The 24,914-nt window shown below is 33.5% G+C and overlaps 1 protein-coding gene across 3 annotated transcripts in view; it reads left to right on the top strand.

The window, feature by feature from the left end:
- The window catches only part of LOC124366294 (alpha-amylase 4N-like), a 28,847-nt gene extending 5,740 nt beyond the window's left edge, over nucleotides 1–23,107 (top strand). For 2 of the 3 annotated variants that reach the window (XM_046822718.1, XM_046822717.1), the window contains exons 2-13: nucleotides 3,495–3,665; nucleotides 6,203–6,348; nucleotides 7,955–8,126; nucleotides 8,786–8,901; nucleotides 10,205–10,335; nucleotides 12,867–12,989; nucleotides 13,800–13,915; nucleotides 15,257–15,388; nucleotides 18,383–18,467; nucleotides 18,882–18,997; nucleotides 19,485–19,652; nucleotides 19,789–19,988. In XM_046822718.1, coding sequence (XP_046678674.1) covers nucleotides 3,498–3,665; nucleotides 6,203–6,348; nucleotides 7,955–8,126; nucleotides 8,786–8,901; nucleotides 10,205–10,335; nucleotides 12,867–12,989; nucleotides 13,800–13,915; nucleotides 15,257–15,388; nucleotides 18,383–18,467; nucleotides 18,882–18,997; nucleotides 19,485–19,652; nucleotides 19,789–19,983 — 1,668 coding nt within the window. In that variant the 5' untranslated portion in view covers nucleotides 3,495–3,497 and the 3' untranslated portion in view covers nucleotides 19,984–19,988. Of the gene's footprint in view, nucleotides 1–3,494; nucleotides 3,666–6,202; nucleotides 6,349–7,954; nucleotides 8,127–8,785; nucleotides 8,902–10,204; nucleotides 10,336–12,866; nucleotides 12,990–13,799; nucleotides 13,916–15,256; nucleotides 15,389–18,382; nucleotides 18,468–18,881; nucleotides 18,998–19,484; nucleotides 19,653–19,788; nucleotides 19,989–22,914 lie in introns of those variants that run through there. The other variant, XM_046822719.1, reaches the window with a different exon arrangement.
- Nucleotides 23,108–24,914: the final 1,807 nt, after the last annotated feature.

The following is a 24,914-nucleotide window of genomic DNA, read 5'->3' as shown; positions in this document are numbered from 1 at the left end:
CTTGATATAACTTTGGAATATGATAATCAAGGATTGAGCTAATATTTGTCTGTGTTTTCTTTACAGTGGAGATTGAGAGGAAGATTCTGATTAGGGAGTGTTGTAATCATAAGGGAGGATTGAGGGGGCTCAAGCCCCCCCACCCCTGACAAGTTTTAATATTACATCTAGTAGCTTGTTTTTTAAGCAAGGTATTTTTTATACTACAATACCACTCAGTCTATCAGCCGTGTGCGAAATAATTTTCTATTTACACCACTGGTTGCAATGATCTCTTTTGATTGGTAATATATTTTCATCATGCAAAATCAGTAAGTTTGTTAGCATTGCCATAAGAGGATTGGGAGTAAAGAGGGTGAGCAAAGTTTATACAAATAAAAAAAAGTACAGCCTCTTTAGTTGGATCATGGGATTGACCACATGTTGGAAATCCTACTTTTTATCTCATAATCTACAAGTAAAGGCCGTGATTAACTTTTTAACATACATATCTGTGTGGGTGATTTAGAAAGTTTTGGTGGTAATGCATATACCAAGATTCCATTTGGGTCTAGAGGATTCTAATGTTATTTTTAAAAACATAAATGTTTCTAAATATTTAACGTTTTTGCCAATAAAGCTTGTTTTCCAGCAGCTAGTATCAATGAAACTCAGCGTTTTGATCTTTGACATATTTAACACAAATTCTGAATGCTTCTTGAGCCTTGGCATTAAAAGGCAATAATTCCCCTTATATTGGTCACAATTTTGAAGATTTTAACAATGGTGGATTTCTGAGTACTGTTCGTTGATGTAAATGTACATCAGAGTTCAAGAAAATTTGTATAGTTCATATGATGATAGGCAATACTTCCGTCACTCTTGATTGAGTTTCCAGAAGTGTTTAAAACGATTAGTCATAGTCAAGCCTAATGTGATGGTTTCCGTATCATTCTTGCTTGAGTTTCCAGAAGTGTTTAAACAACTTACTGATTTTGCATGATGAAAATATATTACCAATCAAAAGAGATCATTGCAACCAGTGGTGTAAATAGAAAATTATTTCGCACACGGCTGATAGACTGAGTAGTATTGTAGTATAAAAATTACCTTGCTTAAAAAACAAGCTACTAGATGTAATATTAAAACTTGTCAGGGGTGGGGGGGCTTGAGCCCCCTCAATCCTCCCTTATGATTACAACACTCCCTAATCAGAATCTTCCTCTCAATCTCCACTGTAAAGAAAACACAGACAAATATTAGCTCAATCGTTATACTTTACAATAAAAGTATAACGATTAGTCATTGTCAAGCCTAATGTGATGATTTCCGTATCATTCTTGATTGAGTTTCCAGAAGTGTTTTAAAAACGATTGATTAGTCATTGTCAAGCCTATTGTGATGATTTCCGTATTATCCTTGATTGAGTTTCCAGAAGTGTTTAAAAACGATTAGTCATTGTCAAGCCTGTTTACGTACTTCCAATGGGAGTCAGCATTTGTCAAGTTTGTGTCAGTAATTTTACTTCTACCTTCTACATGCTTCCATGACGAAGAGTGATTTAGTGTCTGTAAAATCATGATAAACATGAAGTGCTGTACAGTTTGAGTTTGAAGCATTGCTGTTTTCGTAAGCTGCAATAATAACCTAAAATACAATCATTATATGTAAAGATGTATTAATTAATTCACAAAACTGTAAATAACTTTATTGAGACGCACCCAAGGATAAAAATGCTAGATGCTTAATAAATGAAAACTTAACTTATTTATGAAACATTATTTATTGATATAAGACAAACTTTACATGCCCATTGCTGAAAGATATTTCAGCTGTTGAGTTAATACTTAAAACCATTATTAAAAATTATACATTAAAGTAGTAAAATGTTAGAGAACTCATATTACTAATACTAATAAATTAGTGTTTACAATAATCAATAATTTTGAGATTTTTAGTTAGTAGAATAAAATTGAACATTATCTTATTTTTATTACAATATATCTTAAAAAAGTCTCTTGATGTGCTCTATTAATCACGTTATTAATTAAGTAATACAAAATGATTTCACATTTTAGTATTCATGATAAAATATTGTTATCAATATATTTTAAACCTATTATTATAATTAATGATAGTGTTACTTTAGCAAAGTATATGATAATACAATAATTAATTCTCACTGTATAATAAAACCGTTTTTAGTTACAGATGTTTTCTACTACAGTAAGTTATAAATGAACTTTGCTAACAAAGAAAGTACAATAATAAAAAGTAGCTATGGTTAGTTTTTCACAATCAATAAAAGTATAAATAAAAACAATTTCTGTGTAGTATACTTCTACATCTACAGTTTAGTTTATTAATCCAGCATTCTAGTTATTGACTTCTTTGATACACATGGTGATTCTGGTGTATCCTAAGAGTACAATGAGAGAAGATAAGCTGTAAAAAGAAACAAAATGCAACCCCCAAAATCACATTCAGGGAAAGTATTTTGAATAATTTCATTGGGTTTTATGAAGCTTACAATGTGTGCGAAAAATTAGAAAATCTTTATGAAACTTGAATATTTTAATATCTAAACCTGTATCACACATTATATGGTTAACAGCTAAGAGTAATTTTTGTAAAAATTTATTTGACAAGTTTTAAATTGTTCCAGAATGGTGGACAAATCATTAGTTTTTTTAACAAGTTTAGAAATATAATGATAAAAATGGCAAATTCTTAATTTGCAAACAAATTTCTTAAAATAACAAATCAAAAAAACTCACTCAAATTTGTCAACATTAAAAAATCTTATTTTTTACTCCATAATAATAATACAATAATAAGTCTTGTACTACCACAGTTTAAACGATTTTATATTATATATTTTATCTATCTCTAACCATTTTTTAGTGAGAGCTCTGTTTTGAACAATGAAAATATTTCCAATATATAGAAATAAAGCCTGGTTAAGTAAGTTGATCTACAAGTGACTGGGCATTATAAACAACGGTTTTGTACTTTAAAATTTTTAATAAAAAACACAACACTGAAATGAAGTTTTGTTGGACGTGCTAATATTTTCTTTTTTAGTGTATTATGAACGTCTTGGAGGTAAGCAATATGTTCTGGAGAGGGTTGGAACTCTATTCTCTTCTATTCTGCACACTTCCTGGACTTTCTACCGTTGTCGACACGGTCCTTTCAAATAGACGTGTGGCAAGACCCCGGTACAATTGTAAAAAAAAAAAAACTGTCTGAGACCTGCCTGTTTCTAACTAACTAAGAGTAAATTAGTTACTGTCTGATGGTATACTGGACAATATCCTCAAAACTACATATTTAAATGAAAATCATATTTCAAAACGTACACCTGCATTAAAAATTTTTTATACCGGTAATATTTATAAAAGAAATACAATAAAAGTATAAAATTATGTACAGTATTGACATCTTAAAATATAATTGACATCAAAAGTAATGTTACTCTCTATTGAACTGCTGTTAATAATTGTTGTCGACAGGAGATGCAGCGAAGAATTCTAGTTGTGTTGTTGGTGATTGCCATGACGACAGGGGACAAGTCCCTGGACCTCGGGAAGGGAGTGTTGGTACATCTGTTTGAGTGGACCTATCCTGACATTGCTAAGGAGTGCGAAGAGTTCTTAGCTCCGAAAGGTTTCGCAGGAGTCCAGGTACGCAGTTCTGCTATTTTATAATGGATGAAATCATGGGCAGTTAGTGTTCCAAGAAGTATTTTCAGTAATTGATATAAGTGCCATTCCAAACCAGTGCGTCGTTTAACCACACTAAAAAGGATTTGTAGTTCTTTGTATAAGGTTTTACATTTTTTACTGTAATTCTCTTATTTTTTTGTTAAATTTATAGATTTTTTAGTCATACATAGATATATATATATATATATATATATATATATATATATATATATATATATATATATATATATATATTCTGTAATAGTAAACATATAATCTTTATATAAGACAGATGTAAAATCTAAAAGTAAGAAATGTACCTTCTAAGAATCAAAATATATCTTTATCCTTCTTTAAATATAAGGAACATTTCCAGATGCAAAATGTTTTATTTCACTAAAAACTAAATGTAAAACTTTACAGAATTACACATTTTTATTGGCTTTAACATATGATTTTTATAACACTGAAAATTTTATATGTGTATAGGTTTTTACACATTTTTAACCCTCGAGCTGACAGTTGAAATGTCCTCAAGTGGCAGGCCATTTTGAGGTGTTTTGCAGTAGTATCGGTTTTTAATTTTTTAAAAATATAATTTGATTATAAACCTACATGTATTATATATCATTGTTTTCACAAGAAAATTTACTTTTTATTTATGAAAATAAAAACCCTAATCTATATATATAAAAATGAAACTGTTCGTGTGTAACAGCATCACTCACAAACGGCTGGACGGATTCGCCTAATTTTTTTTTAAATTTGTTCGTCTTGATCTGTAGAAGGTTATAGGATACTTTTTATCCCTTTCCCGATTCAGGATTCCGCCCCACTGGTTACAGAAATACCCTTAAGAAATGCATTGCAGCAAACATATGTTATTAAGTGAAAGAGTCTTTTCAAATTTTTAATCAGCTGTTCTTTGTAAACATATATAATGCGACAAAAAATATATTTATATATAAATTTCTTTACACTTATAGTTTTAAAGCATAGAGTAAGCTTAAGAGAAACGACAAATTTTGTTTAAACTGTTTCTGCAATCATAATATATAAAAATGAATGTTTGTGTTTGTCCTTTATAGACTCAGAAACTATTGGACCAATCACTATGAAAATTTGTATTTTTCTATGTAGAAGGTTTATACGCAATGCCCATTGATGTAACTAACCACCAGGCTGTACTGCAAGATATAAAAGTTATCAAAGCGCCTGCACATTATAAACTGCAATTACAACACAGTAGTTACGTATATTAAAATATCCAAACACTATTTGAAGGCAAAGAAATATACGGGCAAAGCTTAAGAGACGCGTGCGAAGCCGCGGGAAAACAGCTAGTATATAAGAAATTTATCACTTTTTTTACCAAGTTTGTTTTCAAAAAATAAAAAAAGGTATGTGAAAGTGGTGGGGGTGCACCTATAAAAGACATATTGTTTGAAAAAAAATATTTCCAAAATACCCAAAATGTTGAACATTTTTTATAGTTTTAGAAAATGTATAGTTTACTTCATTTTTTTTACTAAAACAATTATGAAATACTCTAAACTGAAGAAAGTACAATACGGCTAAATTCGTTGCTATGGATACGACTGTGTTATAAAATTCATCAAAACCTTAATTATTACTCGAAAAATTAATAAAATACATTAAAAGTAAGCCTATAAAAATAAATAAAGAAGCTTTATATCATGATCATCGCATATGAAAATGATCTTAAAGCTAACTAAAACTATCACAACACTGCACATAGCCTAGAATACAAAAGCCTACTAATATATTTTTTCACATATATTTCTTCATAACATCACAAAATAACTGATAAAACACAATCTACGAGAATTTATACGCATAAATAAACACGTTTATTACATAAAAACACTTATTTTATGTAATAAACTTACGTTTTAGATGGACAAGAATAACGTGACCGGGTAACAATACAACAACAATGGCCGACTGTTTACAAACAACTCTCGTTTTCAATATGTCATACTTAAATCATGGCATACAAAACAAAACAAAATACATCGATCAAATCAGCAACTATTTCTGATTCCAGTGGTATATGAATCATTGCAGTTTAGTTCGTGTATTGATTATAACAAATGTCAAACGGGCACGTGTCAAATCGACTGATTTTCAGGCGACTGCCACTACAGAAACATTAATATCGACTGATAATCAGGCGACTGCCAGTTGTAGAGTTAAGTTGATAATTTGTTGTGTATTTACAATAAAAAATGTCAGAAGAAACCGGTATTATAAAGATATAGTATATTAATATAGTAGATATATTATAGTAAATACTTTAATGTAATTAAATATTAAAAAGGAGAAAAATAAAATTTGGAAGGTCCTGTTTTCCGGATGTTATTATTGCTCTGCATTTCTTCACACGACTAATATCTGGACGTTAGTACCCAAAGGTAACAATAACAATATCTTAATTTTAATTTTGAAGTACTGCTAGATATACAGAACTGATGGTAACTTGTGTATATGTGCAGATTTCACCACCAAGTGAGAACCTGGTGTCAGCCGGGCGGCCTTGGTGGGAGCGCTACCAGCCGGTATCGTACCGTCTGATCACCAGGAGTGGCACAGATCGCCAACTATCAGACATGCTCTCTCGGTGTAACAGAGTCGGTGTCAGGTCAGTCTTGTCCATCCTCATCATGTCCACAGTTATATCTGGGACACAAAAATATGCTCTGAATCCCTGGCTCCTGAAAACCTCTAAAGAACTTCGTGATTGCTATAGCTCCAGCTCCCCTTTTAAGACTTCTGATCACAGAGACAGCAAGGTCTCTAGAAGCTTCTATATTTTTTCTAGAATCTCTTCACGCTTCACCAGATCCATTCAAGGGTGAAAGTGTCCTATTGGCCTCCTGGAAACATCCAGTTGTTATATGATTTAGGCCTCTTGGAATCTCAATTTTCTGTAACCACTTGGCCTCTTAGAACTCCCTTGGGGAAACCCTACTTTTTGAAACTTCCATCTAAAACTCTAGTTTCTAACCCCAGTCATTTCCGAGACACCCAGGAAGATCTAGGACACCTCTGCATCAAACTGGCTCCAGATTGTCTAGATCTAACTAGCCTCTGAAGCCTCCAGTTATTATAAGCCATCAGACTCTGGATTAGTGATGGGAGAGTTAAATTGTATTCGAATACCTCAAAATGAATACAATTTCTTTGGAAGCATCAAATTCAAACCTACAGTATTCATTCCTTAGGAATAATAGTATTCAAATAAAGTATTCAAAAGCTGTATTCGTATTCATATACATGTATTCATTGGAGGGTTTTATATTAGACTATGAAAAGAATAATTAAGGGGAGATTCATAATTTGAAACAAGTTATTACAAATTTTCAAACTTGACAAATTGTTCAAATATTCAATTAATAAATACGATTTTGTAAACAATGAAGACAAAAATGAATGTTTATTTTATGTTGTTGTGTAAAAACAAAATAAGATTGAGGTTTCTTGCTTCAATCTATTTCTACAACCGTTGGTGACTAAACATGTAGTAGAAAGGAATCTTTCCAATGAGACTGAAGTAGCAGGTAAACAAATATAATTTTTCTGGATTACATTAATCAAGAGTATGGCATGTTTGTAGGAGGCACATAAAGACAAAAGATTTTCTTACATTTTTGGCAGGGCTATTCTAAATAACCAAGAAACAATGGATTACGGGAAGGAAGTAAGACAAGTCTAGTCTTGTCTGTTAGAAAAAGTATTCGTATACAAGGGTGCTCTTAAATACACTGTATTCGATTCTCCCATCACTACTCTGGATCAATCCAGCCTCTAGGAGCTATAACATGTGTTCCACCTCTGTAAAATTGCCACCCTAGTCTGTGGGACTTCAATTTAACAATATGATCCCTGAGTACTTTAGTTCTTATACATCCCTCCTTATGTGGCCTTTGCAAGTCCCTGTGTTCAAGAGGTTTTCATCTTCTGAAAAAGTAAATTAAGCATTTGGTCCATGACTGGAAAGTGTTGAAATTATTTTAGTCATTTATGGATATTGAATCAATAGTAAAAAATACAACAGTTTCAAATTGAATTCGATATTTTATACTACTACAACACTAAACATTTGGAAGTGTTAATTCTGTACTGAAAACAATTTTTATATTTAAAAATAGATTAACTAAAAGTTTCATAGAATATTGAAGAAAACTTGACAAGTTGATCTGCAGAAATATTCTCTAACTAAAGCAGTATTCTGTCTCTGTCTGTAGGGTGATAGCAGATGTAGTGTTCAACCACATGACAGGCTCACCCCCGGACTGTAAGGGTGTAGGAGGAAGTACCTGTGATGGCAGAGGTCTCTCTTATCCTGCTGTACCTTACACGTCTGCTGACTTCCACCAGCCCCAGTGCGGCATCAAGGACTGGAATAACCCCTCTCAGGTCAGTGTTCATCTTGCCAGATTTAACCACATGACAGGCTCACATGTTTTACGTTTTGATGTGTCAGACCAAAAGATGTTATGTAAGTCTGAAGGTAAGAAAATGTTTTCTGAGCATTCTAACAATCTGATTTCTTTCAAGAGATACGCTACTATGAAGTCATCCTAAAAGGTACTGAAGATTTTGCTGTTTAAAAAATTGTGTGCAGAGCAATAAAAAAGGATTTTTTTTACAGGATGGTGTTTGGGGAGAAGGTGAAAAGTAACATTATTAATTGGAAAGTATATACTCGACAATAATTGAACAAGGAAGTACAAAAAAAGTTTCAGACTTTTTAAAAATAACCTATAAAAATACCGAAAAATCTAAAAAGCACTTGAATTTATACATATAATTAAATCTCTGAAATAAGACATATTTCATAATTCTGACTAAACGTAAGGTTGTAAAAGTGTGTGAAGTTTATTATTCTTATGGGACTAAAATCAAGATGGCGCCTAAAATACTAAAATACATCCAGCTCTTAAGAAATCTTAGCATTTCAATTTATACTGATTTCTGTTCTAAAAAATTGTATTTATTTTGAGAAAACAATACCAGTTATATGTTATGTTAAAGAACCAGACTAAGTAGGTAATTTGGAAACAATTCAATTACAGATCTGGAACTGCAACCTAGTCGGGCTTCATGATTTAAACCAGACGAGAGAGGAGGTCAGGCAGAAGGTTGTTGACTACCTGAACAACCTGATTGACCTGGGAATGGCAGGTTTCAGGTCAGTAGTATTCAAACATTTTAAATTCAATTTATCAAATAGTTCTATCAACATCATATTGTGCAGACATTTATTAGAATTTTTAGTTTATCTTCAGTTTACCTTCCTCTTGCTGCAGTGTTTGGAATCTGATACTATCACAGATGACTCTTGGAATCTGGAGTCATGTTCGTCTGAAGAGATCCACAAAAAGTCTGTGACGAAGAAGCTCAAAATGAACTCGTTACACTGTTTTGACATCAGAGACACCTAGACTAAAAAATATAGTGTAATATAGTTGAAAAGGTATTCTCATTGTCTCATCAGGTGCACAATTGAGTGCACTACGATGTTTTATACACGATCTCTAAGTACGGTGGAGCAACCAAGTTTTCTACACATAACATATAAGCTATGGAGGTAAGGGTTGACTCAATGTGAATGTCAACGTTCAACATTCACATTGAATTAACCCTTCCCACTATAGCTACATATTTAGTTGAAACATAATGTTTAGTCATAATAGGAAAATAGCAATACATTATAACCAAGGGAAGAATTAAGTGTTGAACGAAAGTCATCTGAAAATTTGGTTTTACTGTGAGATTTCTTTACTCTAATAACAGAAGTCTAATCCCAGTTATAATTGTTACAACACATACCCTCAAAATCATCATTTCTACTCAATAATAGCTTTCCTCACTATAATTAACTGTAACTAAAAGTTTTTGGTTAGTTCTTTTTAATATTTTTGGAATACGTTATATTTGAGTAAAACAGTTCTTTTACTAAAAAGGGCGCCTTAATGTTAACACAAACATCAAGATGGTTTAATGTTGAGTGCTGCATCCATGTATAAAATTCAAATAATTAAAAAAAAAAAAAATAAGAAAAATTTCAAGCAGTCATTATCCTTTGCTATATTTTCCAAGAACCAAAAACATAGCCAGCGAGGGGATCCAAGGGGTTCAGACCCCCCAAATTTAAAATAAAAAAAAATTACTTTTATAGTAAACGATCATTATTTAAATAATTCAGTATTACTGACATGTACTGCTGAAAGATCGTTCTCAACAAAGAAACTGGTCAAGAACTTTGGGGAACTAAATGGGGCCTTACTCTCTGTCCACTACGGGAAAATATCAGTTGTCTGGACCCCTCAAAATATTTTCCTGGCTATGTTCTCCCCAAGAACAACCGGAATTGCAACTCCTCAGAAACATTACCATTAAAATCTTGTATTCAGCGAAATTACACTTGTATAACTTACCAATTATACCTTGTAAAATGATTAAACTATTTGAAAATTATGGCTTGATTGCAGAGTAGATGCTGCGAAACATATGGACCCGTCGGATCTCAGAGTGATCTACGGCAGACTGAAGAACCTCAAGACAGAACACGGCTTTCCGCCCAATACGAAACCTTTCATCGTCCAGGAGGTCATTGATTATGGTTAGTTTTACACCAGATTCCTAGGTTTTATAATTAAATTAACTATTTCAGTCTGTAACAGCATTTAATAAAATGTTAAATTGTAATGGTTGAAATGCCTGTTATAACTTTTATTACTACTGTTACAGTTAAAAATTAAATTATACTTGCTTATTTGTAACAACTAGAATGTTAAACATAAGTTACAACACAAGATGTTAAACACTAGATTTGAACAATCTTAAATTATTCAAATGATAAAACAGGTAGAAACACTTCAGTAGAAACACATCTAAAAATTGACTGATTCTGATCCATAGGTGCCAGCTATGTGTAGTAGCATTGTCACCTAACATACTGGAAAACATAAATGAATCATGAATCTGTAGTTACAAAAACCTCAAAAAATAAATCATTATCGCAATTAATTAAATACAATTACCAATTAATTGCTGCAATCAAGTCGGTATAGGGATCTTCTTAGATCTTAGTAGGGCTTTTGATAGTGTATACTATAATACATTATTAGATAAAACTAAGCTCTATTGGTATTGAAAAAAAGTTGTCTAGCCTGATTTCAGAATTATTTGAAAAACAAGAGATAATATGTTGGAATTAGACATGAGGTTAACAATACAATAACATACAATTCATCGTCACTATTAGAAATTAAACATGGTGTACCACAACAGTCTATTTTGGGACCTCTTTTGTTTTGAATTTATTTAAAGGGTTTGCCACAGTTGGTCAATGATAACCCACTAAATAAAATTTGCGTATTTGCTGACGATGCTAGTGTTAAGCTCAGCGATCTATTTCATTTGGAATTAAAATCATTGACAGTTCTTGATAATGTAAATTCTGCTCTTAATGAATATCAACTATTGATTAACGAAAGTAAAACTAATTTTATTGTACTCTCCTCTAAACACACTAAATTAATCAGTAAGCCGGTAATATCATTTAAAGACAAATTGTCAAATCAAGTAGAGTCAACACAATTTTTGGGTTTAATTCTTGATCAACACTTAACTTGGGATTTGCATGTTGATCTAGTTGTTAAAAAAATTACCTCCAGTTTATTTTTAATTTACAGAATAGAAAGCATTTGCTCAATTGATACTTTAAGTCTTTTATTTTGCTTATGTAGACTCTGCAATTGCTTTTGGCTTATGCATTTATGGAGCTTCATCAAGATTCTATTATATGATACTAATACTACAAAAAAGGTGTATTCGTATTATTTTGGACCTTGATTGAAATGATACAGTAAAAAATAAATTTTCTAGTGTGAGTATCATGACAGTTTATCATTACACGTACCAAGCTATTCTCTACACTAATAAATTAATGAAAGCTAACAAACTACCTTTATTAGGAAGCAATCACTGTTATAATACTGGACAAAAGGGCACTATAGCAACTGAATCCCATAAATTGGAATTTAAAAAAAGAAAACACCTTACATAGGTGCAAAATATTTCAACAATCTTTCTACATATACAAAACATGAAAAGTGTTAAAGAACATTCAAATTTATCTACCTATTATGATACAGTGTTTTTTATATTACAATCTGGTGACTTCCATCAAGAATACAAAGCAGAAAACAATATGCATGATGAAAAATTGTCATAACTGAAGAAGTATTATCCATGATGAAAAATTACTCCGTTTTCTTTTTGGTGTCCTTACCTTTTTCTCTTATTTCAAAATCATCTCATTTGGTAAATGTTTCAGATGGAGTTTCAGTCAACGAATTTAAGGAGTATTTCTTTTATCAAATTAATCCACCAAAAAGAGTAAAAATGGATATAGTTATAATGATAGCCAATGTTCAAAATAGCAAATATATAAAGACATCTAGGTAAATGAACTTCAGTGTTCTTTTGCTTCTTGTAGACACAATATCAAGAAAATTATTAGTAATTTATTTATACATTTAATTAAAACTAATCTGAGTTTATGAAATATTTCAGTTAGATGAACCTGTGTATACTTGATTTTTTTACAAAAGGCTGTTATACAAGTACTTTGTAGCCATATTCTGTTCATCTTCATATACACTTGTCAGAGGAAGGATTCTATCAAACAGAATTGGGAGTGCCGATGGCCGAGTGGTCTAAACGTTGGACTTTGGGTCTGAGTTAGAGATAGCGCAGGTTCAAATCCTGTCTGTGACCGTTGCACTTTTTATCAGTACCATCGACCTTGTACTGTATCGACTCTCCCCCTTATTCTGTTTGATAAGATCCTCGCACAGGCCAGTGGCCCATGAGGACAAGCACAGTAAGGCATAAAAGGGGATAAAAAATGTAAGGGGAAGAATTGGAACTGTATAAAGTCAGCAGGAATGGCAATAAATGCTGTAGTCACAGACTGACCATATACCTGTGCTGCCTCTGACTTAGGCCATAAGTTTGATGTCTCAGATCATATGGGCATCAACCCTTCCAACAATTAAAGTCTAAAGATGTTGAAATAATTTATGTCTGAGTTCAAGAGCCAGAAATGCTCTTGGTATTTATCTGATCATGTTTTGTTGCTTTCAGGTACTGATGGAGTGAAGTACCAAGAATATACACCCCTGGGCCTTGTCACTGACTTCAGGTTCGGAAAAGAGCTGGGTCGCTGTTTCCAAGGACGGAATGATATCAAATGGCTGACCAGCTTCGGTAAATTAGTCAATTAGTTGAGGCATTTGTTTTGGTTCAGTTGTAAATTGTAGGACCTGACACGAGAAGTGCTATTTGAAACCATGTAGACCACCAGAAGATCTAGAAAATCATCAACAGTTTTATATTCATTCTTCTATCAACGGGAAAAAAAGTTTGAGTTCCTCAAATTACATAAATTAATTGCTGAAGAAACATGTTAGAAGAATACAAATTTGTTATTTTATTGGTTTTTCATACTTTATTTGACTTTTTCATAGATTATAAGTTTTGTTTCATTTTAAATATGAAATAGTGTTTTGTTATAGGCTACTACAGGATAATTTCACATGAGATCAGTTATTACTGTCATGTATTAATGATTTGCATTTAGGTCCAAAGCAAATCTGAGTTGGTGGAAGTAACAAGGGTGTTTTAATTGAAACTGAGTGTGTTTTAATAAGCATTCCAGTCAAAAAAGCACACTAGTATTGAAGTTATACTTCTAAGCTCTTTTGAGAAACTAGAAGGCTTACAGTTAAAGTTTAAAAATGTTATTTTAAGGTGGCTGAATCGAAATTCCTTCTACTCTGTTGAAGAAATGTGTTCTAGCAGTACTGACTACTTATTATTTTAATTTTTAATTTAGTTTTAAGAGTTTTGACTTGTACTTTTTGCTGCACCTAATTGATACTATGTAATTTTTGAGCTTATTCATACATTAGGTATTATGTAACACTTAAACAACTAAGACTTTGTCAACACATTGTTTGTGGGTCAACAATAAAAGATTCTTGATGACTGATTGATTATTGATGATTCTAATTTTAGGTCCAGCTTGGAACATCCTACCCGGAGATAAGACAGTGGTGTTTATTGACAACCATGACACGGAACGCAGCTCAGATTCTGACATTGTCAACTACAAACGGTCTCGATCGTACAAGGTAGGCTAACGCTGATGTCACATTACACGCATTTGTCACCGTGACAAAGTTGTCGGGCTTCCAAGCGACATAGTTTAATAAATTCTTTAAGCGAAGTCAGATATCGTTTCACAAATTTATTATGTCTTGTGCGAAATAGAATTACTTACTAATAAGGGTACTAAGTTGCAATTATATGTATACCAGCAGATAAATGACTGGATGTAGCCAAGATTTGACTGTACAAGAGGCCGTATGGGCCTCTTTGGCTGTATAGGGTTTGAATTTAGCACCATAAGAAAAATGTTAAACCACAAGCACTTTCACTCTCTTATTTGTGGCTGGAGGGATGTCTCATTTTAAATATAAACTTAATTCATATGAAAACATTTTTTTAGCTTACTAAGTGATTCTATATTGAACTTTGCACACACAGTTTGGACAGTTCAACAAAAATAAAAATTGGCACAAAAATAAAAGATTTTTTAGTACAACTTTTTAGGTCAACCACACTTTTAGTCTAGACTCTTGTAAAAGCCACTATCTTGAAAGATCATCCACAAGATAAATAGTAAATTCTAGTCTTGTGAGAAGTTTGTCTGCATTTATAAATAAGGAAATGTTTCTAAATAAAATAATTTCTATTTTTGAATTTTTAATGGTTTTGTCTTGTGATGTCCGGTTAACTTCAATCTGATATCTGTGGCGGAGCCATGGTAAGTCCAAAAGGGACAAGGTACAAATGACGTCACGAGTAGGAAGGGCGGGGGGTTATAGCGATAAAGTCAGGAGTCGGGGACAAGCTCTCGAGGCGTGCAGACCGCGGACGGATGAGTACCTTAGTTTAAGATTGTAGTAACTTATTAATACCATGTTCTAATCCACTTTAATTAGGGGTAGAGTCTCGGGGGTGAGGTGTTAGGAGGGAAAAATTAGTTTTTAACAATGTAGTTGACAATTATTCAGTTCAAAATTAGCAGGTCATGTGGAATCGGCAGGAGTCAGCCAGCACTAAATTTGTTACACGATGATTATTATTCTCAATTATTCGTAGGTCCTCATTAAAGCTGGGTGTGATTTTAATTAGTACCTAATTTAGTTTAGTGAAACAGCTCTGGAGTAGAATTAACTATTTTTCGAACTAATAAATAAGTATTTGGCCAGCAATAAGTCTTCCAGTCCTGAAGGGACACGATGTCGAGGCGAATTGTTGTATAAAATTAAATATCGGCATTACTATTTGTAACACCAGGTTACACATCTTAGGCATAGTTTTTAGAACGTCCAGTAAACGGAACGTTGGCACTTACGAATAGTTTTTTTAGACGTTAATGAGTTTTTGACTTTATTGTTTATTTATAGATGGCCATAGCCTTCATGTTGAGCTGGGGTATTGGAACACCCAGGGTACTCTCTAGCTTTCAGTTCTCGGACTTCAACCAGGGACCACCCAGAGATAAAAATGACAACATCCTCTCTCCAAGACCCATACAGGTTCGTCACTAACTTACATACACAATAGCCTTCATGGTGTGCTAGAGTATTATATTCCGTAGTGTTACATTATATGCTTGAAGCCTAATTTTCTCTCACACACACCAAATTCTAGAGTTAGATTTTATGTAATGAGCTAATGCAAGATTATTAAAACACTTACAAGACAACAATCTGTTAACCGACAAGCAGCATGGATTTGTCAAAGGAAAATCTACCACAACTGCAATAACTAGTCTTATACAAAATGTAATTGATCTACTTGAAGATGGAAAGATAGTTACTGGACTTCTACTGGACTTCAGCAAGGCCTTTGACTCCTTGGGACACGACCTCATTCTTTCAAAACTTGATGCACTTGGTATAAAAGGATCAGCTAAATCATGGTTCCAATCCTACTTAACTGGACGTAGCCAAGTGGTTGAGATAAAATACACAGCAAACAACATGGTTCAGTTTGTGAAATCTAGTCCAAAGGAAATAACCCGGGGAGTGCCACAAGGCTCGGTTTTAGGACCAATCCTATTTATTCTTTTTACCAACGACATGCCACAACAACTTGGTGACTTGAGCACATGTTTAATGTTTGCAGATGATACCACACTGATAATAAGTGGAGACACAACTGCCAACTTAAAAGAACGCTCTGCTCAGAGCCTTCATAAGGCCTATAAATATTGTAAAGACAATGACCTAGTCGCAAACACAACAAAAACAAAGCAGATCTGTTTTTGGAAGAGCAACGCTGAAACAGTGGGACTCGAAAACATAGTTCTTGAAGATAAGGTGAAACTGCTTGGTATGACCATTGACAGAAAACTTACGTGGACCCCTCATGTAGATAACTTATGCAAAACACTGTCATCTGGCCTTTATGCTATGAGAAGACTTAAACAAGTTGCCGACATCAATACTGCAAGAACAGCATATTTTGGCCTATGTGAACCACACATAAGGTATGGACTAATTGTCTGGGGCGGAACCTCTCACGGCAACATGGAAAGAGTATTGATCTTACAGAAACGAGCCATACGGATTCTTGCGGATCTACAACCATTGGAAACCTGCCGTAACTCTTTCAAAGATCTCAAGATCAAGACAGTAGTCAATCTATATATACAAGAGGCAATTATGTATGCTGACAAACATGAACCTCTACGTAATGACAAAATACATAACTACAATACCAGGCATGCATCCTTTTTCGTGACACCTCAACATAGACTCACCTTGTATGAAAGACAACCACTCTACATTGGCTGCAAGCTTCATAATCACCTTCCCGACAACATTAGAGGACTTAAAGGGCAGGACTTGAGGAGGGAGCTGAGCAGATGGCTTACAGACCGACCCTTCTACAGTCTAGCAGAGTTTCTAAAACCCAATAACTGATACGGACACTTCACTGTACTGTTATCCATATGACTTTAAAATTTATGTTGACATATTGTTTACTGTTACTTTTAGTAATTTATAACATATTGACGCCTTTGTATTTCTCTACGAAATTCCAAATAAAGAAAATGATAAAGAAAAAAACCTTTAACATCCTCAAGCTGAGAGAGCCAAATACGGAGAGACAGCTAGTGACAGTGCTTGTAAGCAAAAATGTCTTTAGAAGAGACATCTCGCCAGAGAATGTTGAGATGTGGTCAAGAAGATGCACATTTTTCATAAGTTACATGTGCTGGAGGTCACAGCTGATTAGTATAAGAGTCCGGAATTTAAGTTGAATATTACATGTCTGTAGTTTGCATCCAGTGAGCAAGCTGTCATTTAAGGAGATTGCATTGCTATTTTTAAGACCTCATAATGAGACAATAAATAATGAGTTGAGCTCTTGTCAAACATTTTCCACTTTCCTCAAGTGTCCTATTAGCTTGATCAATCTAAGCATGGAATTTCGCTTTTAAAGATTTGAACTGGCATTCAGCAGTGAGATGAAAAGATCTCTGAAGGGAGGATGATAAAAAACAGAGGAAGGGAAAGGAAAAAGGATTACTCTTGAATGGCAGTCAGGCATCATAATCAGAATCAGGATATTCTTCATTCAGTAAAATAATATATTTGAGTTGGTTTTAAGATGATTATTTGAGTTGAAAACTCTTTACTTGGGGAAGGTCAAGATGAGATTTATATACGGCTGAGATTCCTAAATTATCTAGTCTGGGTTTAGCCTTTCACCAATACATTAATATTATCAGCATTTGCATGCGCAATTTACCTATGTTGACATATTTAGGTAATCCGTGAATATAACATAAAAAAACAAGAGACCCAGGATAGAACCTTGTGGCACCCAATATTTTACAAACTGCAAGTCTGTCTGAATTATGAGAATGAGTCCTAGTGTCCAGTATGCTCTGGATACATGAATTTAAATTTTAAAGAAGAAAAAGGCTTAAGAAAGCTTTTGTGTTTGTGAAAATTTTAAGTCTCTGCATTCATAGGTTCACTTACCCACTGTATTGTTTTTAATATCATCTTTCATATATGAACACTGGAAGGTATTTTTTTTTTTTTAGAATAGAACTGCTATTAGGCTAAGTGATTGATGAACAAACTTGCCAGTTCTTCTTTAAACATCAATCCATTATCACACAGTAATTATTTTAAAGAGGAAAATATCTCTTGTAGTCGGACCCAGTGTTTTTGACTTTGCTGTTAGAACTGTTGTTAAATGAGTGTACACTTTTTAATAATTAGTGAAAAATTTAACTAATGGTACTTAAATTTAAAGAATCTTTTAAAACATTTATTTTCAATAAATTATAATATACTGCATAAAAAGTAAAAGCAATAAAATGTGATTCTTCAAAGTAGTAATCCTCCTTAATTTTCCTTTTATTAGCAGTACAGCCTCAGTGCACTTGTGATTTTGGTGTTGCCACAATGCACACTTTAGGATCCCTTAATCCAATCCATGTTGGCCTCAATGAAGATTCTTGGGTATTTCAACGTCTGAAGTTATTTATTGAAGTTAATTGTCCGCAGGCAGACATCTGCACCAATGGCTGGTCGTGTCAGCATCGCTGGCGTCAGATATACAACATGGTTGCCTTCCACAACTTTGTGCGAGGTAAGAGTATCTTGTCTGAGTGCCAATCACAATGCATTTCTTTCTGTTTGAAGTCTTTTATTTGGATCATTTCAACAAATCAGACTTTTCAGACAGGGCAACCACCAAATAATAAATAAATACTGAAAAGGGTTGCCACCTGATAATTATAATGAACAGTTTGTCATTGATCAATAATAGGAAATGCTGAAGAGTTTTAATATACTTACGTTTCCTGCAATTTTCACTTAAATTAATTGGATCTCTTATCAAAATTTCAAATTCAGGCATCAGCATTGTTGTAGAAAAACACTTTAAAAACTCCTCTTTCCTATTTTTACAAATAAAATGTTCATTTGGACATAAATAGTGAAGTTTTACTTGTTCTCAATTCACATAATTTGTGTGATTTTATTATATTAATGAACCGAACAGGTACTGAAGTAGCTTCATGGTGGGACAATGGAAAGAACCAGATAGCTTACTGCAGAGGCCATAAAGGATTCATAGCTTTCAACGTGGAGAACTACCCTCTGAACAAAAAGCTTCAGGTGAGCTTCCGCCATGTGCACATATACGTTATATTGATATACACTCGTCGTTGTGAGATCAGTAGTCTAGGAAAAATATCTGAGAAAATAATTGTCATTTCATATTTTTAACCTTTTTGATACCGCAGTATTTTGACCTGCACCAAAACTATCACCTGATGATCAATTTCTTTCTTAGGTGAAATTTTCTCTATTGATTTAAAGAAAATCAGCTTGTGGGCTTATACAATGTAAATTGGCTCTTGACTCCTTGACTATAGATGATAGAGCCAGCAGCATTATTTTTAGTCTATTGGATTATAGGTACTATTTCTATTACACTAATTTCCCTATCTGTTCCAGGTAGAAAGGGACATCATAATATCTACTGTCCACCAGTTGGATATTGAATTTGTATGATTTAACCCAAAAATTCTAAATTGGAGACGGGTTAGTTTAACACTGCACTTACGACAGTAACATCCAGCTAAGATATCGTTTTTTTCAGACCTGCCTCCCGAAAGGATCTTACTGTGACATAATCTCCGGTAACCTGGAGGACGGTCGGTGCACAGGCAAGACCGTGGAGGTGGGGGAGGATGGTACAGCCCTTATCACGATCGGAGAGTTCAATCCTACTAACCCAGACGATGGTGTCCTAGCCATATACCTAAAGGTGGGTGAGAAGTTGAAGATTGGTTATTTCTGTGTTTAATGCTGGAAAAAACACAACACTAGTACAGTGTATATTTATGTAAATGTGCAAATTCAAACTAATTTTCTTTTTCTTTTTTTTCTTTTTCATGTTCCAGCTATCTACTAATTTGCACCCCAAACTTTACCGCCCTAGGATCAGAGTTCCCTCTTCCACCTCCAGTTACCATCTTCTTCTTCTTCTTTTGTGGCTTCAACTGTCAACTTACCGCTTACGAACCTTTAAATATAGTTATTACCATAAACCACTTTCAGAACCTGGTATTAATAAAATAAAGATTTCAGTTTTATAAAACTATACAGATTTTTTTGCACTTTTCCATAATTGTAAAGCATAATTGACAAAACTTTATTGGTACAAAAAAATGAATTGCAACAAGTTTTCAAATTTATTGTTTCAGAGTTTTTGTGATATAATTTAGTATAATGTTTGAGTATTGAAAGTTTCACCACAAATAAAAATAAAATATAAGAAAAAAGCGATGTGACGAAGTAGAATCTAGTTGATACATTGACTAGTAGTGTATTATTACAGTACAAAATTAATATACTACAGTACTAATATCTCATCACACAACATTGTGATTGATCGTTAACCTACGCTTGAACGATTCTTGAGGCTACATTTTGAGGCATCTACATGAGAAGGAGAAGCCCTTTCTGCCAGCTTCGTCTTACAAGCAGAAAGTGGAGCTGACGGTCATTACAAGTGCTGCGTTCTGAGACCTCATCCCAAAGCTAGCTTTTCACATAAGTTCTGTCGTTCCTGGTGAATCATGATACAGGAAGATTATAGGCTGAAAAAGTGAGAGATACAAGAGGGTTCATGAAGCAGAAGCCAGGAATTCTAAAGGAACTGAGACGGATATTGGAATAAAGGAACAAAAACAGGTTACAAGCTTATATGGTAAGAGAAGAAACTAAATTTACAATGAAAATAATTTACAATATTTATGTAAAGTTCAACAATATTTTCTCTAAAAGTTATTAAAAGATTATCATTATTAACCACTGGACACCTCTGTTGCTCATCGATCAACCTACAACTTAGGGAAATTCATTTCCTCAAATGGATGAGGAATTTACTTTTATTATATTTTTTAGATTTTAAAACAAGTTGATTGAGAAAATAAGGCAAAGAGTCAAAGCTGATGCATTTTGTAGATTAATGCCTAGGTTGTTATTGAACAAATATAAATTTGTTAAATTGTTTGTGATGCCAGTCCACATATTTCAGATTAGGGACTTTTGAACCGATCTTTTGTTAAAGGCGTATTACAAAACTCCTCGTCCTATATTTTCTGTTGATACGAGGCGTGTTCAGAAAATAAGTACTGTTTCATTCTACTGCCGACGTAGCACAGCAATCGGTGTTCCGCGCATGCGCACTAGTTGTCCTTGTTTACTGGCTGTTGATTCACGCCATTTTAGTTGTTCTACGTTGTGTTTTCAGTTTTTACTGAACGTTTGAAATGTTTAAGACAATTAGTGATCCTGCCGATTGTGAGACTCGTTCTGTAATAAGATTTTTGAACGCAATGGATGTGAAACTAGCTGAAATTTATCGTCAACTTCCAGATGTTTACGGAGAAGACGTGATGAATGAAGGAATGGTGAGAAAGTAGGTTAGAATGTTCAACTACCTTTGAAAAAATGTGCATGATGAGAATCAAAGCAGTCGGCCTCCCTCGTCACTGATGATCTGGTAAGAGCAGTTGACGAAAAATTGCAAGAGAACAGACACTATGACAACGCTATCTGACGATTTCCAACAAATTTCACGCACTTTTGTATGAAATTGTTACGGACCACTTAGGTTATCACAAGCTGTGTTCCCAATGGACTTCAAAAATGCTTATTAATGTGCACAATACCAAGAGACTTGGAAGTGCTTTGACTTTTCTCACACGGTACAGTGATGATGGTGAGGATTTTTTATACAAAATTGTGACAGGTGATGAAACTTGGGTCCGTCATGTCACACCGGAATACAAACAGCAGTCAGTGTTGTGGCGACACACACAACCCCGAAGAAACAAAAATTCAAGACGACAATGTCTGCACAAAAAATCATGTGCACTGTCTTTTGGGATCGGAAAGGTGTTTTGCTGATTGATTTTCTCCCAAGAGGTGAAACCATTAATGCGGCAAGGTATTGCAAAACCTTAAGGAAACTAAGGTGGGCAATTTAAAAATAGGACAGGAATCCTCAGTAACAGAATTGGTTGCTCATGACAATGCTTGGCCCCGTACCACTGGTGACACTCAAACAGTGGTTCGACAATTTCGTTGGCAGCAGTTGGATCACGCACCCTACAGCCCGGATTTGGCACCGTCTGACTACCACTTGTTCCTGCACATGAAGCGGGAGCTAAGCGGCCAAGCTTTGAAACCGATGATAAGTGAAATCTGCCATGGAGTCTTGGCTACATTCGTTACCAGGAACCTTGTACGAAGAGGGTATTGACAAATTGATCACTCGGTACGACACGTGTTTGAACATTGGTGGAAACTATGTAGAAAAATATTTTAAGATTTGGGATTTCATGTAGAAATAAAATTGTGTTACTTGGTTTTTTAAAAACAGTACTTACTTTCTGAACAAGCCTGGTATATCAAGACCATGTAGAACACTGTAAGGAGGCAATAGATGTAACACATTTTATGAGCTAAAAGAGACAGGAAGTCAAAACTCCTTTCACACATCGATTCAAACCAGCTTGGAAAATTTTACACCACTCAAAAAGGAATTCCCTCTGCAAAATCTATATGGCACTGATGAATTTGAATCTGGTACCAGTGATGGTGCCAGCAACTTAGACCCACTTCCGGTGAGTAAATCAGGAAATATGTGTAAGAGGAGAATACCGTTGAATAGATTTTCTGTTGAATGTATTACTCTATAGTTAGAGCTTCTGGGGTGGGGGGGGGATAAATGAGTTGCTGTGTAGAATTACATAAAAGCTTTTCTAACTAATACTTGCGATGACCAACACCACTCAATTTTTGGAGGGATGGAACTATTATATAACATCACAGTTGATTAAAAGTATTCTAATTGTCTTCGTGTGAATATTGTAAATAGTTGTGTAAACTTAGGTAAGACTGATTACAAGTTAAATATATACATTGCTGTAATGACTAATACCATTAAAAAAATGATTAGGAATTTATTATTAATGTATGTATATAATACTGGTTAGATTTTTTTTTTTTAATTTCAGGTTTCAAAGGACAAACGTAGAAGACAAATTGGACACTAAAGGAGATTTTCTACAGTCCAAAACTTTGGGGGTAATTTTTGGAACAGCTCTACACACACCCACCTGAGGTCTGATTTACAAAGCGATTATTTATAATTGATGTCTTTCTGACAATATGATTAATTATTAATTATTTTATTACAATAAAAAGAACATAAAAACTGTGTTCATATTGAAATTTTATTATTTGTATACAATTGTACATGAACCTCTTCCTCTCCTGTAAATTATTTTTATGGTAAATAAAATCAAATGTTAGTTTTCAGTAGATATATTTGAAATCCTTTCAAATCAAAAAGTGGTATTTGGGAAAAAGACTGTAAGTTATGCATGTGTAAACATCTGTCTAACAATAACTGTCTGTTGATCTTGGGACAAATTTGCCATGCATTTATAGTTTTTTTTTTTTAATTTATAGCTACTATTTATGTGGAAATTTAAATATTTGAAGATTTTTTTGCATACGAATAATGTTTTTAGTTGAAGAATGTACACTTTCTTTAAAAGTCCTATGCAACAATTGTGATTGTATTTCCATAATCTGTAGATGCCCATTAGATGCTCGATAAAATTGCATACACTCTAGGAACTTTTGTACCAAACTTATGTACACTACAATAATAATTATGCTTAATTCCATAAAGACAATCACAGCTTTAAATTAAATTGCGGTTGTCTGATTTTGATAGTTAATTGAGCATTCACTGTTATGTCTGCAGGAAAATTTACATATAATTAAAATAAATTTCAAACCAATAAGTAATTTTATACAAGTCAATTTTCTAATTATTCTGACAGCTAAGTATTAGCAGTGGGTTAATGATTTTGGCACCACCGACCACAGAAATGTGAGCAGAAAACGGATAGGTCACATATTCCAAATACATCTTACTTCAGTGTTATCTCTGGTTCACTTAAATGACCTCATAATCAGTTTCTATAATCTTTTAGATGTTTTAGTAAGTTATCATCCCAAAATGTCTGTAATCTTTTATCTCTCTACTGTTATCTTTTCACATTTGCAACTGTATGTTTCACAAATTATTCAGTGGAATATAAAGTACATAGATATGTATATATGCATATAGGCTAATATTTATAACGCTTACCAAACATAAATACTTAATTTGCTATTTTGTGTTTGCAAATATTATTAATAATCAACAGTTAATAGTTTATATAGAAAAATGTCATTTATACAAACAAAACAAAATACTATTTTCACATATATAACAAAACTAATAGTTCAGTGGACAATTAAACCGCTGAAAAGAAATCAAGTAGGTTTATCATACAGTGACTGATAAACAAATAAATCTTAATAATATTCCTGAAGTGAGTATTAAGATTTGTTCTATTAATTTTATTTTCATATTTAATCTAAATTACTCATTACAAATTTCTTTATAGTAATTAGCTAGATTATTGTACTGTTTTAAATCCATATATTGGGATCTTTTTAAAATTAGTTTAACCCTTTAAGGAGAGCATGGAAACTCTACATAATGAGTAAGGGCGTCATATGACGTTTAGCCTCTGTATTTTTGTATTATCGTAAAAGCATTGCTATTACTGATTGCCTTTTAGTAGATTAGTCTCTAAGTGGTTCCATCAATCGGTAACATACTTAACTTCCATTTTTTGTGTTCGAATTCACTTGTAACCTGATTTTACCACCAGATCGCAGTAGCCACATGGTAGAAGCTACTGACTCAAGGTCGTGTCGCGCGCGAACATCGCTTTGCTGTCAGAATATGCCGCCACATTATACTAGCCATTCCTCGTATACTGCATACTGTGGCCATATTTAGAGTGACATATTTATTGAGCAACCATCTAGTTTGTTACTGTTGTCCAAATGGAATACAATATTAAATGTGTCTGCCGTAGTGAGGAAATAAGACATTTGATTTTGAAAAAGTACTGAAATATTCACTTGAAGAACACATAGTCCTTTTTTT

This window comes from Homalodisca vitripennis, chromosome 7 (genome assembly GCF_021130785.1).
Source record: "Homalodisca vitripennis isolate AUS2020 chromosome 7, UT_GWSS_2.1, whole genome shotgun sequence".
Classification (NCBI taxonomy): domain Eukaryota; kingdom Metazoa; phylum Arthropoda; class Insecta; order Hemiptera; family Cicadellidae; genus Homalodisca; species Homalodisca vitripennis.
This window is presented reverse-complemented; position numbering and strand designations above follow the sequence as displayed.